General features: G+C 43.7%; 1 protein-coding gene across 1 annotated transcript; it reads left to right on the top strand.

The window, feature by feature from the left end:
* Window positions 1-4,406: 4,406 nt before the first annotated feature.
* On the top strand, window positions 4,407-16,948 carry LOC127293792 (exocyst complex component SEC3A). The gene is made up of 25 exons (XM_051323452.2): window positions 4,407-4,687; window positions 6,827-6,903; window positions 7,205-7,285; window positions 7,387-7,454; window positions 7,842-7,944; window positions 8,101-8,264; window positions 8,502-8,619; window positions 8,790-8,894; window positions 11,187-11,288; window positions 11,374-11,511; window positions 11,861-11,989; window positions 12,083-12,163; window positions 12,261-12,335; window positions 12,509-12,682; window positions 12,764-12,914; window positions 13,004-13,068; window positions 13,253-13,423; window positions 13,529-13,608; window positions 13,820-13,901; window positions 14,131-14,228; window positions 14,321-14,429; window positions 14,519-14,587; window positions 15,609-15,674; window positions 16,252-16,341; window positions 16,537-16,948. The coding sequence occupies exons 1-25, from the start codon at window positions 4,516-4,518 to the stop codon at window positions 16,645-16,647; spliced, it is 2,679 nt and encodes an 892-aa protein (XP_051179412.1). The 5' UTR covers window positions 4,407-4,515; the 3' UTR covers window positions 16,648-16,948.
* The last annotated feature ends 966 nt before the right edge of the window (window positions 16,949-17,914 follow it).

Genomic DNA, 17,914 nt, shown 5'->3' on the forward strand with positions numbered 1-17,914 from the left:
CCGTCAATTGTTGGTCTTCCGAAATATTGCATTCTGACGGTCCTTTTTCCAGCAGAATCCTGACTCCGGTGCGCGATTCTCCAATAATCATGAAACATGCAAAATAGATGAAATAACATAAGTATCATCTCTAAATATGAAATATATCAGTGAATAACAGTAAATTACGATATAAAATAGTGATGCAAAATGGACGTATCAGCCGGCTGCTCCTGGCGGATCCGGCGGAAGTTCTGAAGCACAAAAGGAACATGTTAGAAAGAAATACTCGTGGTTATACCGGTAAAAGTTTCCCGAAAGTCCCGAGGTCTTACTCGCAGCGGAGGAGAGTTGTTGCGACTGTAAGGGGCCAGCCCGTACTTCCCGCTGGAGCTCAGCGGGTTTTGGCAAATTTGCTTGGCCTTAAGGACCAAGTCAGTGGGGCTCAACCGGTGAGTCCTGATCCTTGTCAGGTCCGTTGGTCCCGACATTTGGCTGATCTTGTGGGCGCGCCGCTGAAGGGGCACCTCCCGGCGCGCGAGAAAAACGCGGAACAGATCCTCTGCGCAGAGGTTGGTCTCCTTCTTGTTCGTCTCGATGAAGGAGGCGATCCGGACGGACTCCTGGTCATCCTTAGGGTTGTGGAGCCAATTCCTCATGCTGGCAGGCCCAGGAACATACGCTGGAAGGTTGATGAAGTCTTCCGAGCCGATGTTCCGGACGTAGAAAAATGTTTTCTGCCAAGTCCGGATAGATTCCAGACCTGACAGTTTGTAGAAGGTATCCCTTGGGCGGGGTGAAAGGATGCAACCCCCGCACCGGACGAACGGTTTGGGGGCCGGAAGTTTCCTATCTTGGATATAATTCTTCCGGAGGTAGTAGAAATAAGAGAAGTTATCTACAGAGGGAGTGATACCGACGTATCCCTCCATGAAAGCAACGAAAGAAGAAAGATAAAAGATAGAATTGCCCGGAAGATGATGGGGCTGAAGTTCAAAAAAGTCAAGAAGGCTCCGGAAGAAATCCGAAGCCGGAAGGCCTAAACCGCGTTCAAAATGAGCGGTGAAGACGACGTGCTCGTTGGGCTCGGGCTCAGGCTGCCGCTCCTTGCCCGGAATACGGCACCAGACCCTTCCGGTATTCTCCGGGATCGGTACAGCCAGTCAATCTCCGCTTCTGTCACGTTGGAGACCATCCAGGCGCCCCGCGTTTAGGAGTCCAGATCTATGCCGGCGCCCTGAGCCGAGCTACCGGCATCGTTGCCCATCTGGGCCAGATCCACTTCAAGCTCAGCGGTATGGTTGCTGCTGGAGCCGGATGACGAAAGGTACTCTTCGGAAGACATACCGGTCTAAGGTTCCAAAAGCTACCCACAAACAGATTTCCCAAGATCTAGCCTCGCGCGAAGATCTACGAGTAAGAGAAAAAGCAATAGAAAAGGAAAGGTAAATACCCTACCGTCCCAGGAATAATGCGACAAAAGGGGGAAGAAGAGTCTCGTTTGCGAAACTGACCTGAAGGCGGCGGAGAGCGATGATGACGGTGGTCGCCGGAGACGGGCGAGCTTGCGGACGGTGGCGATGAACAGAGAGGAAGAAGAAGGAGTGCCGTGAGGTGCTCGGTGCAGGAGAGGCGAAGGCGCGCAGAGAATCTCTGCGGAGCGAAGCACAGCGGAGTTTCTGCGGAAGTTCGCCGGAGGGCAAGGCTCTAGCGGCGAACGACGGCGGCGGGAGCGCAAAGGACGAGGGTAGTGAAGTGCTCGAGGAGTTGGAGAATGCGAAGAAGAAGAGGAGGTGGAACCGCATCGCCCTTAAATAGAGGAAAAGTTAGTGGGCCAGAAACCGCCAGGCCGCGGCGGTTCGCTTCGTGGGCCGCCACGTGGCGCGGTGATACACGCGCAAAAAACAGGATCCCACAGGGAGGCCACACGGATTCGGAACGGCAGCAGGGATCCGGTGTGGCGCCATAAATGCTAGCGCAAAAGTCGAAGGGAAGTGACCCCTGACACTGCTGCGCCAGAAACAGTGCGTATGTCTCTGACAGACACTGTTTCCGAGTTATTCTCGACTTCGTCGAGGAAAGATTTAATGACAAAGATACCGGAAAAGATCGGTACGATGAGATAAGTTCGGCAGAGACGCCGGAAAACTTGAACTGGATGCCGGAAGGTTTAAACCGGTACCTTGAGTGATGGGAACCTGGCATGGTCCATTGGATAGGATCCACCGGACTATACCAGCTTCGGGGACTAATGTTGGAGGGATGAACCCCGGTATGCCAAAGGCATGCCAAACCGGATGGTTTGAGTTATCGAGATACCGGTTTAAACATTGTTCCGGGCAATGAAGTTAGGCTTGGGGCTAAGTGAATCTACGCCGGTATCCCAGGAGGGGCACACCGGAATAAGCTAAGGAGGTACCGGATTACCGGTATAGGCTACACTGTAGCACATCGGCAAGCTGGTCAAAGATGCTCTCAAGAGCTAGATGACGAAGATGAGCGAAGCGCTTCAGCTTTAATCGAAGTCATGGGGCCAAAGCAGATGGTGACGTAAAAGGTACCGGAGGATGTCACCGTTCCTGATTAAAGGTCTACCGGTGTCACATGGGCCAAAGTGGCTTTGTAAAGTAGTTTGTCTAGTCAAAGATGCCATTAGGGTTTCCTAGGGTTTCTTCCCCTGTAAGCCACCCTCTCCCCTATATAAGGAGAGGGAGCACACCCATACGCGGGTAACCTGATGAGCACTAGAGAGACAGTTCATCATCTAGCTGTAGAAGGATAGTGCTTGCACTGTACATCGTCAACCACTGGCTAAGGCCAATTTCATCAATAAAGATACCAGAATCCATCCGGAGTTCATCCCATCCTTACCAAAACCCTTCCCCGAATCCTCTAGCGCACATTCAGCCCCAACATAAGACATCATATGGCATCTGTCTGTTCACCACGACGACATGAATTGAAAGGTGAATTTGACTTGATCACAACAGAGTTGTGGGAATGACACTAATGTTCCCACTTGAGTTAAGTTAGGAAAATGAAGCGTCTTTGATTACTAAATGCTTATGAAATAAAACTGGCTTTATGCAAATGAATCTAGAGCTTAGAACCCTCTTACTAAAATTGTTAGTATTTACACTAGTGTTAGTTTGCGAGTACTTTAAAGTACTCATAAGTACTCATGGCTGTGTCCCTGACTATTCAAATGTCCAGACTATGAAGAGAAGCAGCATGACGTCTACGATAACTAGGATCGTCTTCTAACGTCAAGCGTTGCGTGTGAAATAGAGACTTCTACTACGTATTTCCGTTATGTGTGTTGTAATTGATCCTTAGATCAACTATTGTATTAAGACTGGATCACGTGATCCTTTGATGAAAGACTATTATGGTTTGTAATGAATGATGTGCTGTGATATGAACTTATTATGTCTCGCAAAAACAATCTTCCTGGGATTGCGATGTATGGCATAATAGGCATCTGGACTTAAAAATCCGGGTGTTGACAAAACCTCGCCGAGCTCCGCAGGACAGAGGCGTTCGAGGAGGAGCAGCTCGCCGCAGACGCCCTTTAGGCCGAGTAGCTGAACTGAGGCGGAAGTTGCGGAGGCGGAGGCGACAGGGCGTGCACTAGAGCGTCAACGGCAGGTGGCAGAGGCGACATGGCGCGCTAGAGCGTTAGCAGCGGCCATGGCGGAACTCCGGGAGGAGCTCGCCGAGGCGCGGGCAGCGGCCATGGCAGATCTCCGGTGGCGGCTCCTCCGTTGCTGGCGGCCCCACCCGTGGACGCCGTGATCCACGACAACGAGGATGACCACCTCCGCTTCTAGTTTGGCTGCGACCAGCGGGCTCCGCCTGCGGAGGAGGAAGCTCGTAGACATGCGTTCGCCATGAGTTGGGCGTACCTGTGCTCCGACGTGGATTCGGTGGCACGGAGGGGACCGGAGCTCGCGCGGCAGGAGAACCGTGAGCTGGTGGACGCCATCACCGCTAGGGACGAAGCGGTGACGGCAGTGGCTAGGGACAAGGCCCGCTACCACGCCGATATGGTGGCGGCGGAGAGAGTCCACTGGAAGTCCTATCTGGCGGAGGCTCTCGAACGCCGCATGCGACAGGACGAGGTGTCTGATCGGTGGCGCATATTTAGGCCGTGTTTGCGTGGTCGGATGCATTTTTTAACCGTGAATCGCTTAGCATCCGTTGCGTTGAACACAATTTATGTCGCCTTGGACATGCGCTGGCGCTGCGTATCGGAAGAAACAGAGGATTTCCGACTGGAGCCACGGGAGCCCGAGTGAGTCGCGTCCGGTTCCACCGCAAGTCCCAACCAGGTCAACTTGAACCCAGCCCGCGGCTCCCTCGCCTCGCCTCAGCCTGTCCTAAAGGAAGAAGAAAATGATTTCCTGACTATACTAATCACAGCACGCTGCTCTTCTCTTACCAACCAGTTCCGTTCCCCTGACCCCTTCCGCTCCCCCCCACCTGCTCCCTCCCATCAGATCGGCGGGCCGGCGAAGAGGAGCGGCGCGCGTAAGAATGGCCAAGTCCAGCGCGGACGACGCGGAGCTGCGCCGGGCCTGCGCGGCGGCCGTGGCCGCCTCGGGCGCGCGCGGCGAGGAGGTCACCTTCTCCATCCGCGTCGCCAAGGGCCGCGGCATCTTCGAGAAGCTCGGACGACTCGCCAAGCCACGCGTACTCGCACTCACCTGTCAGTTGCTTCCTTCCTTCCTTTAACCCCCCCTCTCCCCCCTCGCGCTGGTTGCTGCCTAGCTTGCTGCGCGCTGCTTCGATTCTGCTTTGCTTCCTGCTGCCGCCAGGGTTGGGCTTGGCTTGGGGGTAGCCGCTTAGCGCGGCGCTGATTTCGTTGACTAGAGAAGGTACCTACTTCAACCAGCAACTTGTTTGGTGCTGTATTTTGCTGTTCTCCATTTATGACTCTTATTAGGAGGCCGTTGCTGTGATCTTGGTAGCTTGGATCGAACTAATGATTGTACCTGCGCTTGGTCTGGTTCTATAGATCACTATGCCTGGCGCTGGTTTCACCAGAGTATCTAGATCCATTTCACCTATTTGACGCGGTCAGCTCAAAATAACCAAACCTAGTCAACTTTCATGCATGTCGCACTGAAGCAAGCCCTAAGCAAAATCCCAGCGCATGCTGCAAGCCTGCAATGACACATAACTAAATATATATCTGAACCTGGGGCTGCAGCTGATGCACTCGAAGTAGCCTACATTCACTCACTAGCCAGATCCATCCAGTGTGCACACACACGAAGAACTTGCCACTTATTACAGCTCTCACCATCCAGAGAAACTAGTACATGGGTCGGTTGCAAAAACTTAGCAATGCAGCAGATTATAGCTAGAGTCGGCCGAGCTGTGTGCTGGAGCTAATTAGCTAAATCCATGTGAGCCACAGTTCGTTCGAGCTAGTGCAGTTGGTCAGAGATGACAATGAGCACTCGCAACATGTGAGACGAGATGGTCATCGTTGTTAGAGGGCAACCTATCAGGCGCACAAGCCTCAAATCGGTACACAAACTCATCCAACACGATTCCGTCCCACCTGCCCTGCATGGACAACGGCTTCTGCCTGCTCTGCAACATAAAAATAAACATGTTTGTGCACTCGACTTGCCAAAATATATCATTTGCAGTGTGCAGTAACAAGGAGCAGCATAGTTATGAATGGAAAAAATTACTAGAGGTCAAACTGACCTAGCAGAAAGGAAATAAAGGAAAATTTTCAAGAAAGTTCCCAAGTCAGCCCATGGAAGCATTCCAACATGAATGCCTTGTATTGGGATCAAATCCAGAATGTGTGGATGGCGTGTAACGTGCCATTGTTGGTCTTAGGGTGCATGAATGGGATTGGATGGCATCAGATAATTATTTTATTTGTTCACCAGTTGGGCCTTGTGCACCTGATTTGTTGCACTGTTAGAAAGTCTCTGCCATATTTTCTCACAAAGCGGGTTAGGGACTTGGAAGGTACATATTTTCTACCCGTGGATGAAATTGATCGACCCAGGAGTTCTCCAGTCCAGATTACCCAGACAGTCTCTTTCAACAATCCGTAGTTGAACGATCCACGCTAGCATAGGGTTCCCAAACTGGCCTTCAAAATTTATTCATATAAGTACAGGATCCGAGTTATGTTTCCCCACATAGTTTCTATTTTGGTCTTTTGACAGAGACTGCTGGGTTGCTTGTAGGATTGCCAGTGCAATTTTGGGTTCACAACATTTATGGTAGGATTAAAAATTTAAATACATAAATCCATATCTTAGTCAGGAATTTGTCACATGGAACTGTTCGAAAGGAAGACGATGATCTAGATGGCTCTGATCCCAGTGGTGACTTCTTTTTGTTTGAAGCACACTATTGAGTGCTCAGAGTTGGTTTGGATTGGTTCAGTGTTGTGTCACAATGGGCGGCATGTTCAAATCGCATAATGTAATTTCTGTTTGGTGCGCTTCACCCTTAGTTGCTGTTCAATTGTTGGTCCCAGGAGAGATTCGCTGCAGCAGGTTAATCGGATTGATTCAAGAATATAGTCTAATTCGAACAGATTTTCTTTTCGGAGTTAATCCCTGCCTCACTCGTTAACTGCAATCAGTTAGCTGTACGTCAGTCACGGTTGTCCGCACTTAAGATATGTACAAAAAGATGCATTGTTAGTTTCTTTAGTGGTGGAGATTGGTTAATATTTTTATTTATCAGCTGTAGCTTTGATGACCTTTGATTATGGCTCAATTGCTCTGTGCTAGGAAACTTCTAGGTAATAACTATTCTATTATACAAGATTTTACAACACCTGCTAAACAGTACCAACTTCATGCAGCTAAACATTCATCAAAAGGCGAGGCAAATAAAGCTTTTCTCCGAGTATTGAAATATTCATCAGGGGCAGTTCTCGAGGTTCGTTTCACAGTGTCTTGCGTAGTGGCATTAGTTATGTGATAGCTTTATACTGTTGTCCACCAGATTAAAAACTGTTTGATTTGTCTAGTATTTTTTTGCTAATGGTGCATATGCACATTTACCTTTCAATCATTGTCTACCTTATGATTCATGATAGTGCATGAACATTCCTACTATCTGATTATAATACGCATCATCAACCAACCGGATAACGGATTTGCACTATGTTCTGTGGTGGTACTTCTCCTCCACTCTTTCGGTCTTCTGATAGAAACTTAACCTGACCCTTTTGCTTCAGCCGGCCAAACTTTACAAGTTGAAACATCTTACAAAGGTGGAGGTTATTTCAAGTGATCCTAGTGGTTGCACATTTGTTCTGGTACTTCAGCTCCCCCTTGCATTCTTCTTCTGTTCAGTAGTTAAAGAGCTATTTGTTATATCCACTTCTAAGTTCTAACTCTTTGATAACCTGCACTGCAGGGGTTTGATAACCTTAGGAGTCAGACTGTTGCCCCTCCACAATGGACAATGCGAAACATTGATGACAGGTTGTTTCCTAGAAAGTTTGCTCTGTGGTGTTAGATTTGTTACTTTTGGTTAGCTGGTTTTGCCTCCTATTTTAAATTTAGCAAACAATAAATAGAGTTCTCTTTCTTAAGTGCTATCTACTCTGCTTTTAACTATTATTTTTCAATAACTTTTTTGCATCTTCTTTGCGCTGTATTTGCCTGGCACTATATATAAACTGAACTGTACATATGTAATGTCTGTTTGCTTTCTATCGTCATGTTGAGCTACCCAGTCAGGTTTATACATTACAAAAGACTAAAAGTAAAAGACTAACATGTGTCCATGTGGATGGTAAGGTTAAGGTACATCACATTCATGTGTTGACCTAGGAGACCTTTGACAATTGATTGTTATTTATTTTGCAGAAATCGCCTACTTTTTTGTATCTTGAACATGTGCAAAGAGATACTTAGTTATCTTCCGAAAGTTGTTGGGATTGATATTGTGGAGTTAGCTCTCTGGGCAAAGGTGCATATAAAACTTTGTTTCCTATTACCAAGACCTGCTTATGACCTTCCCTTGTACCCGCCGCCCTCTCCTTTCAAGCTGACGATAGTTTTTTCTGTACAAACTGAGGCACTCTAATTGTTGCCGGCTTGATATTTTTTAAATTATCTTTTGTAGGAAAATGCATTGACACTAGATAACCAAGTGAGTAACCAAGATGGCCAAGAAACATCTGTTGTTACTCAAACTGAGAGGAAAGTAACAGTAACAGTTACTGTCGAAAATGATCTTGTGTCTCAAGCAAAGGATGAGGAGGAGGACATGGAGGCACTTCTCGACACGTAAGAACCCGTTATATCTTACATTGAGTTTTCTTTTCCAATTCACACAGATTCTCAAACCGTATAATGTAGCTATTACTTATCATATTAATTTTTTGTAGCAAAGTTTTTCTGTCAAGCTTAATTTATGATATTTAAAGCTGCATATCTACTAATTAATTTATGTTCTATTTCTTGTTTCAACGTAGCATTGCTGACTTCTTGGCAGCACATATTTGACATGTCTAGATGATGCAGGTATGTTATGGGAATAGGTGAAGCCGATGCTTTCTCTGAGAGATTGAAGCAGGAGCTTGTTGCTTTGGAAGCAGCTAATGTCTATCAGTTACTGGAAAGTGAGCCTTTAGTAGAGGAGGTATATCATTCTATATTATTTACTTTCTGTCATCAAATTTCTTTGCAACGCTAATGGATTTTCTGTGGTATCAAACTGCCCTGCTGTGTATGTCACTTATTTAAAATCATGATTGTTGATTCTTCTATCACACTTTTATTCCATTGACTGACAACTGCTTGATTTTGCAGGTTTTGCAGGGTCTGGATTCTGCTAGTGCAGCCATAGATGATATGGATGAGTGGTTGCGGATTTTCAATCTGAAGCTGAGACATATGAGAGAAGATATTTCATCGGTATGCTTCATAAAATCTATATGATAAGTTGTAGATGTCATTTGGAAGTGAAGAATATACCAATCCATCCAATTGACATGTTTGGCAACCACAATATTACTGAGTCGAGTTCAGAATTGGCCCTTTTGCTTTGACTCCAAGGAATGTAGCTAGTTGGCTGGAGTATGGTTTCTGTGGCAACTAGTACTAATCCTGAACAGTTGCTAGTATGATATCAAAATGGTTTGGAGATTAAATTATCTCGAAGCAAACACTTAGCACTCTTGCAGAATATACCATGAACTGAAACTGTCTAATTTTAGTCATTAGCTGGCATGTTCTGCTGGTTTCCCCCCTTTGATTTTGGATGCTATGGTCTGGCTTAGTAAGGGTCCAAAGACCGGGTAGGGGCTCGCCCTCATCTAGCTGCCACATTGCCTGTTTCCTGCGATGATAACAGGACAGGCTTAATTGAACTATTGGTTCTTCATTGCTTGATTAAAAGGCTTACACGGTAGCTGTTTAGAAATATGATTGACTTGATACACATAGACAATTTGACTCCTAACCCAACCAGAAACCTGACCTTTCCAAGTGAAAAGTACTCCTTATAATTTTAATCATGTTTGTACAGATACATACAAAGAGCAAATGTATCAAGCACAAAGCAAGGTAGCTTTTTTAGAAAATGGAAGCTTTATTACCCCTGGCCTCTGCACCAACTAAGGATGCACGCAGCCAAATTATTACAAAGACCAAACAAAAATCTCACCAGAAAGTGCCAAGATAAGCGGTGAGTTACATATCGCGTAAAAAAATCAAAGCCTGGAACTATCAGTTCCTGCACAAGAAGCTTGCACTGGAAGTCTTCGAGCTGGTAAGACACTTCTGATGTCTTTGCCTGAAAGAGCACAGACCACTGCCACTCCTGGTGGGCATTCCGTCATGACTGGACCGTGTGTTGCACTGTTGGTGTTTGTCAGCACCAAAATTGGACAGTACTAAGTACGAAATTTCGAAGAATAAAGCTTGGAAGAGATTCATGTTGTAGGAATGTTTGGTTTTTGTTGACGCTGTCGGTCGTGCTTGGGGACGTGTTTGCTGTCTGGCTCATGCACCCCTGCCCCTTGGAGAATAGCAGCAGGTGGCGGGCGATCAATGAGGCAGCGTCCAGGTGTCCAGCGGTGTTGCGGGCTGGTGGCTAGTGCGGGCTGCGGTGCCTAGGGTTGCCTGTGGTGCTAGTAGTGGTCGGGTGGGTAGTGGCCGAGTGGGGAGGAAAGCCGAGATGTGTATGGCTGTGGCCTGTGGGTTGGGCAGCACGGGCCTAATTTGCGATGGACTTATGGGTGGGTTCAGGCCTCGGATAATTATGTTTTGGTCGTTTTGGTTAAATCGGTTACCGGAACTTGCTTACCGAATTGAATTGAATCATTCATATCTGCTACCCAAATTAATTTGTGTCTGGTCTCAGTTTTTTTGTTTCTCTTCTCGGCCTTTTTGGGTTCAGTTTTCGGTCATCGGCTTTTCTGCCCACTCCTAACTGCCACTCGGCCGACCCCGACACAAATCACTAGTAAACTCTTTCCTATGACACTTTCTAAAGACATATATGAGGCAGAAGTGTGTGAGTCCACTATAAGGCTGCAGCCTCATATGTGTGCCTTTCTTAATGCATAAGTATAAGGCTGCTAGTTATAGCATACATCCTTGCAGAGCTCGTGTTCATAACAGTAGATTATTTCTAGTCCATGGAACTTCGCTTATGACACTGAAATGTGATTCCACCCAAAAGAATTAGTGTAAACCTTACTATTTCACAAATCACAGCTGGCAGTAACCTGTTGAAATATATGAGCTGCTTTAACCGTCTTAATTGCTCCAACTGGTTTATCCTGTTACTGGCAGTAACTTTTTTCGATATACATTACTGGCAGAACTGCCTCCTTGTACTTGTTTCATACTCTGGGAAAGATCCTTTTTTGGGTATGACCATGGGACACTTGTAATCAGTTTCAGGCTCCCTCAAAATGTGGAGAACACAACTTTGAATAACAAGGAATTAATCCTTTTCCCATTGTCCCAGTTGCAAACAGAGCATTCTCATTTTTGTTTTGTGATCCTGTGTGACATTGTGTTATGTGTTTGTTGGTTCTATCGGTGAACTGTAGTCTGTGACATTTCCCTTACCAGTATCTGTAAGAAAATTTATTTAACATATCTCACAAATAGTGAAAGATCCATGTTTTATTGTTATTATAATATCAGCTTGCTATTTTGTTTGACAATATTCCTTATTATGCTCATATTTTGCAGATTGAATCGCGTAATAATGGCTTGGAGATGCAATCTGTAAATAATAAAGGACTTGTCGAAGAGCTGGAGAAATTGCTTGAGCGGCTGCGAATTCCACAGGAGGTATGGTTCAGAGAGGAAGGATATTCATCTCCCATAGTGAATTTATGATGTCTAATATTCATTATTTCATTGAAATAAAATGCAGTTTGCAGCATCATTAACCGGAGGTTCATTTGAAGAATCACGGATGCTGAAAAATGTTGAGGCTTGTGAATGGTTGACTGGGGCCATTCGCTCCCTTGAAGTGCCAAATTTGGACCCCTCCTATGTTAACATGCGGGCTGTAAGTTATCTCCCGCTGTACCCTTGTTTCGGTTATTATAGCATTTCTTCATAGTTTTTTACCAAGCCCAGTACATTTTTTTTTATCATGTTAATGATGGAATAGTGACAACCTGAACATCGAATAAACCGTAGCTGCAATTTGAATTGGTTATATTGGCAAAGGAACAGAGTTGCAGAAGCTTTTGATACTAAAATATTTTGTCTCAGAATACCATTGATGGGTTGAGTATTTGGGACCTGATGTTTCAGATGAGCACCCAATTTAAGTTTTACGTCCGTTGCATTAAGTTCATGTATGATTCTGCAACTCCAAACCAGAAATAAAGTAACTTCTTAAATGCTTTCAGGTTAGGGAAAAAAGAGCAGAACTGGAGAAGCTGAAATTAACTTTTGTTCGACGAGCATCAGAGTTCTTGAGGAACTACTTCTCTAGCTTGGTGGACTTTATGATAAGTGACAAAAGCTACTTTTCTCAGGTTTCGTGATAGCCTCATTGTTTGCAGTAATTTATTACATCTTCCACTTTTTTGGGTCGGATGACTTAGATATTCACTTTGAACTGAAAGTAGCGAGGGCAATTGAAGCGGCCTGATCACGCAGACCTAAGGTACAAATGCAGGACTTATGCCCGACTTCTTCAGCACTTAAAGGTCCCAATCCTCCTAGTTTTCATTGCTAATATGTCAGATTGTTATATATTCACATCAGTCCCATTTCTCACATTTATGGTTGCTCATTTGTGCGCAGAGTCTGGACAAGAGCTGTTTAGGCCCCTTAAGGAAGGCATACTGTGTTTCTCTTAATTTGCTACTTCGTCGAGAGGTCAGGGGAATATATGTTTCCTTTGCACTTTTACATTCTACCTACTGTTTTTAGTTTTGATATGCTCATTTTGCACCTTATCTTCAGTTATGCTCGATTTATAATGTGCGTCAAGCTCTTCCAGTTCGCAAGTTGTATACTATATAATTGTTTTTTCATGTAATTTGATTCAGGCACGTGAATTTGCCAATGAACTTCGTGCAAGTACCAAAGCACCCAAAAATCCAGCTGTTTGGCTTGAAGGTTCTAATAGTGGTGGCCAGAATGGCAGTAGTGCTGATACTTCAACAGTATCTGATGCATACTCAAAGATGCTTACAATATTTATCCCGCTTCTTGTGGATGAGGTTATACTTATTATCCTTGAATGCAGCTACTTATTATACTTGTTTGGCTTTCAGACAAACTAATGAATATTACATTTGCAGAGTTCCTTTTTTGCACATTTTATGTGCTTTGAAGTACCTGCACTTGTTCCAGCTGGTGCTCCTAATGTTAACAAGAACAGATCTGGAGCAAATGACCCAGATGATGACGACCTGAATCTTATGGATCCGGATGGCAATGATATCAAGCCAGGTACTGTTCTCATCCTGTGCTGAGGAATGTACACACTCCTTTTCTCTCAAATAACTATAGTGTGCAATCTGTTACAATTCTATTTCCAGATAATACATCTGTGGAACTGGGTACACTGAATGATGCTCTTCAAGAACTACTTGATGGAATCCAGGTATATTTCATGATATGTTGAAACGGAACTAGAACAAAAGAAAATTCAGTTTCTAAGACCAAAAGGGAGTAGTTCTATTATGCAAGTCAAATGCACAATCCGTTTAACATAACCAGCTGCTTATGAAGTATTACACCCTCCTTTTATTGATTGAAGAGTATAATTTTATTCCCGTCTTTTCCAGGAAGACTTCTATGCTGTTGTAGATTGGGCATACAAGATTGATCCCTTGCGTTGCATTTCAATGCATGGTATTACAGAACGTTACCTTTCGGGTCAGAAAGCTGATGCTGCAGGATTTGTTCGCAAACTACTTGATGACCTGGAGTCAAGAATATCAGTACAATTTGGCAGGGTTAGTGCTCCTGTTGAGGCTGAAAAGCTACATTATAGTTATTTAGTAGAGATTAGCTTTCTGTCTACTCCTTACTGATACCTTTTGGTTCTAATCTGATTCCAGTTCATTGATGAAGCGTGCCATCAAATTGAGCGTAATGAAAGAAATGTGCGTCAAACGGGAATTCTAGCTTACATCCCGAGGTACTTAACTTGATGAATTGGCATTATAAAGGACAATATGCATATACATTCCTCATCCCTAATAGCATGGTGCTATAATTTAATGCTACTTTAGATATTTGGTTACAGACATACTGATGGAACCTTCTTTGCTATAGTTGTTTGTTTTGTATCTATTTGCTAACATAAACAAACTAAGATCTGATCATTTTATGATCTTCTCTTTATTTAGATTTGCTGTCCTCGCGTCACGGATGGAGCAATATATTCAAGGACAATCTAGAGACTTAATTGATAAAGCATACACAAAGCTAGTGAGTATAACTTCTTCTAGTATTGCAACTAATTTTTTCGGTATTCTCTATGTTGCTAGTAAATTTATGCCTTATTGATTGAACTAGTTTCAGTCCTATTTTGCTTTTAGGAAATCGCCAGTTTGTACTTGCATATTTTGTAGGTGTATAAATTATACTTCCCTTGATAAATATATATTTCACTAGTCTGTTGATTTATGAATGAATTGCTCCTTGTACTGTGGTATAGGTTAGCACAATGTTCACAACTTTGGAGAAAATTGCACAAGGTGATCCTAAAACTGCGGATATTGTACTAATCGAGAATTATGCTGCTTTTCAGAACAGGTTACTCTTCATTGTCTCTTAAATCTTAGCCGATTATTTTTAGCATCAAAGGTCGTTCTAGGAGACTAACGAAATACTTGTGTTTTATGCAGTCTTTATGACCTGGCTAATGTTGTGCCAACTCTTGCGAAGTTCTACCACCAGGCTAGTGAATCTTATGAACAAGCCTGCACTCGCCATATCAGCTCGCTCATTTATCTTGTAAGTAAACACAGTTAAATTCTACTTGCCATGGATTTTCCTTTCTTTCTTACTTTCAAATCTAAGATCATCCTTATTTTTGTTGGCAGCAATTTGAGAGGCTGTTTCAGTTTTCTCGAAAAGTCGATGAATTGACATACACAATAGCTGCTGAGGAGGTGAGCTAACTTCGTAACATAATTTCTGTTTTGGACTTTTAAGTGCTCTACTATCCTCCATGGTTTCCAAACCTAGCTAGCAATCCTGAACCGAACTTATTTTGTTTAAGCTGGCATGCTTGAGGGATTAGAAAATGTGCCTTTTTAGTCTGCTACGAAACACAGTCTTCACAATACTTGTTGCATTTAGAGATACAAAATTCTTGCAACTATCATAACCATTAGGGTTGCACATGCAGGATTCCGCATATCCCGCAAAAGTCATTGTCTAGTTTAAGTTGTGCTGCAGCCGTCGATCCTAACTCTGGATGAATTGCACTCATCGGAAACCAATCCGTCCCGCTAGTTCTACTGCTTGCAGCCCTAATAACCATTAAGTTGATGGGTTTAATAGGATCCAGTTGGTTCCTGCCCTATTCAGCAGTTTCAAAGGTTGTTATCAGTTAGTAGTAATGCTTGGACAAGTATAACAATTAATCTAGTAACGTAATCTGTCAATAGTTATAGGGAGACTGCCCATGGCCATATAACACAACAAAACTGAAGGATTTGTGGTGGTTGTTGGGGGTTGAGCAGAGTAAAGTACTGAAGTATCCCATCAACAATGCAAATGAGTACAAGAGAATTTTCCAATCCCAAACTGTAAAACAGCCTCCTAGGAGGTGTGAATCTGTAACAAACTCTTCCATGCAATGAAAAGAAACGCATGCCATTGCGTTTTCTCGATTTGTTTTTAGCTAAACCTAAGGGTGGCCTCCGGACCCTGTAGGGGGCAACCCCAAATGTCATGCCCAACCGGAAAATCCCTCTTCTGCTTTCAAGCAAACCAGTTGTGGAAAGGTCTCTTGGCATGGATAGCCCTGACTTGAGGAGACCAAGAAGAAACGAAAAGGCCACGGGTTTTGTTACATAGTTATTCGCATGCTTTTCCTGCATTCTGTTAAGTTCTGATTGCTTGATATCCAATATCCCTGCCATTGTTTTAACGGAATGACTATTTTTTCTATCTTGAACTCCACAGATCCCTTTCCAGCTTGGGTTGTCAAAAACTGATCTAAGGAGGGTGCTGAAATCAAGTTTATCTGGGGTAAGTAGACACTGAAGTTGTTTCACGACTGCAATGTATTTCTGTGCTTTCTACTAAACAAATTGTAGAGAGCAGAAACTCGTCATTGACGTTTTAAAAAAATGATGAGCTTTTATGCCTGAGTGGTAGATAGGGTTGTCCTCGCATGTACTTCCATACCAATAACAGATTTTTATTTCTTCAAAATAGAAATAGCCCAAAGACTGAGCATCTTGCCATCGTGATTGGGGCCATTCATTTTTGGTCAAATGAAACTGGCATGTTCTTTTGGAATTTGCATGTTCTGAATGGTCGATGGTTTAATTCGATATGTACAAGAGCATGCAGTGTAATTCTGTTGATTTGGAAGGGTTCCTATTGTGTTGTATTTGGGTTCCTAACTCATTTTTTCTGCACTTGGTGCATGCCCTTTTCAAATGTGGCTTAAACATGTCCAGTATGTTTCACAGTGCATATTGGCCATGCCATAAATATTTGGAATATATTGATCACAGTTTCATGCCTCATATTCTATTTTGCTCAGATGGTGGTGTAACATGTCGACAATGTTTCCTCATGAAATTCTAAAACTGTGCAGATTGACAAATCGATTGGTGCCATGTATAGGAGATTACAAAAGACATTGACTTCTGATGAATTGTTTCCCTCGCTATGGGATAAATGCAAGGTATGCGGCTTAATATTGCCCTATTAATTTGCTTGTTTGAAATTATGGATTGGTTTATGATTTTCTAGAGCAGCAAGGTCAATCATTAGAGTTATGTGACGACGTGGGTTTAATACACAGTACGGTTTGTTTAGGAGGCTGCAAAATGTTATGATCACTCATGTTTTTTGAATGTTACCTTCACGATGTTTGCAGAAAGAGTTTTTGGACAAGTACGAGAGCTTTGTCCAGATGGTAACACGAATCTATGGAAACGAGCCCATAATGCCGGTTGCCGAAATGAGGGATGTCCTCGCCACCTTTTAGATACAACGAGTACAGTGCCATGTATCATTTCACAGTGCAGTAGCTAATCTATATTTAATTCATTCTATTAATTTTGTAGATCCACTTTTTCTTAGGCCTTGTTAGAGTTCTGTGTATGTTTCCTTGTCAAATTGTATGTGCGTGTGGCCCTTGTATAGAAGAGGATGTGAGCTGTTGCATCCTTAAATCAGGATCTCAAACCAGCTTCTCTGTTGGTGCAAAGGAGTATGAATGTAACAAGTCTGGAGAAATGTGTGCATGATTATCAGGAATACTGAAACGCCAAAAAGTTTCTTGTTCACGTCTCTCTTGTGAGTTCCTCTGCTCTGAATTCCTGGTGTGCGCGTAAAGCTAGCAATCCAACTTTACTGTGGCCAGCTTCACTTGGGCAAAGGTTCACGTTGGTCTTCTTTATTTTGTTTGCGCTGATAGACATTAAGCTGCCTATTGACGGCTAACATATCAGATTGGCTTCATTGACTTGGTACATTCAGAAGCTGAAATGCCCACGGTTGAGGTCGGTGACTGATTGAGATGTGATACTTCATTTTTGACGCCGTGAGTGAAAGACAAAACAAAAACTGGGACAAAAGGTAAAACAAGCTCAACAGTGCTTGAAATCAATCATGGTTCATTGGTTTGTCACATGGCAAACCTCATGATCTTACGATCCGTTGTTTTTTTTTTGTCTATCACTGGTTCACTTCTGCATGCCTGCATGGCTCGCTGGTCCATCTCGAAAAATAAGAAAATAATCCCATTCGAAAAGTTGAAGAGAACAAAAAAAATCCCTCTTCTGGACACGAGGACATGCAAAAAAAAAAAAAAAAAAAAAAAAACACACACACACACACAAACTTGAGTGGCTGGAAACGGTAACCAATGTTTCTAACTTGAAAACCATTTACAAAGAAATCAAGAAAGTGCCATGTACTGTAAACGAGAATACAGGAAGCAAGAGGGAGTAGCTTTCTTTCCTGAGACAAATGCCTCGATTTGTTCAGACGGGAAGTTCATGGATTTCGGGCGTGTCATCTAATATGTGTAATCATCACTTAGGAAAGCCCCACCACAGAAAAAATAAAGAGAAACTCGACCAAGAAAAATATCGAGATGGCAATGACCAACATAGGAGGAAGAAGCAAAGAAGACCATGAGATAAATGATGGAGAGGAGAAGCTGCCTGGCAAATGCTGAGCTGCCGGCGGAAGAGGGAACTGCAGATCTGGAAACTTCTAAGTATAAAAGCTCGAGTAATCTAGGGCTA

This window comes from Lolium perenne, chromosome 4 (genome assembly GCF_019359855.2).
Source record: "Lolium perenne isolate Kyuss_39 chromosome 4, Kyuss_2.0, whole genome shotgun sequence".
Lineage (NCBI taxonomy): Eukaryota > Viridiplantae > Streptophyta > Magnoliopsida > Poales > Poaceae > Lolium > Lolium perenne.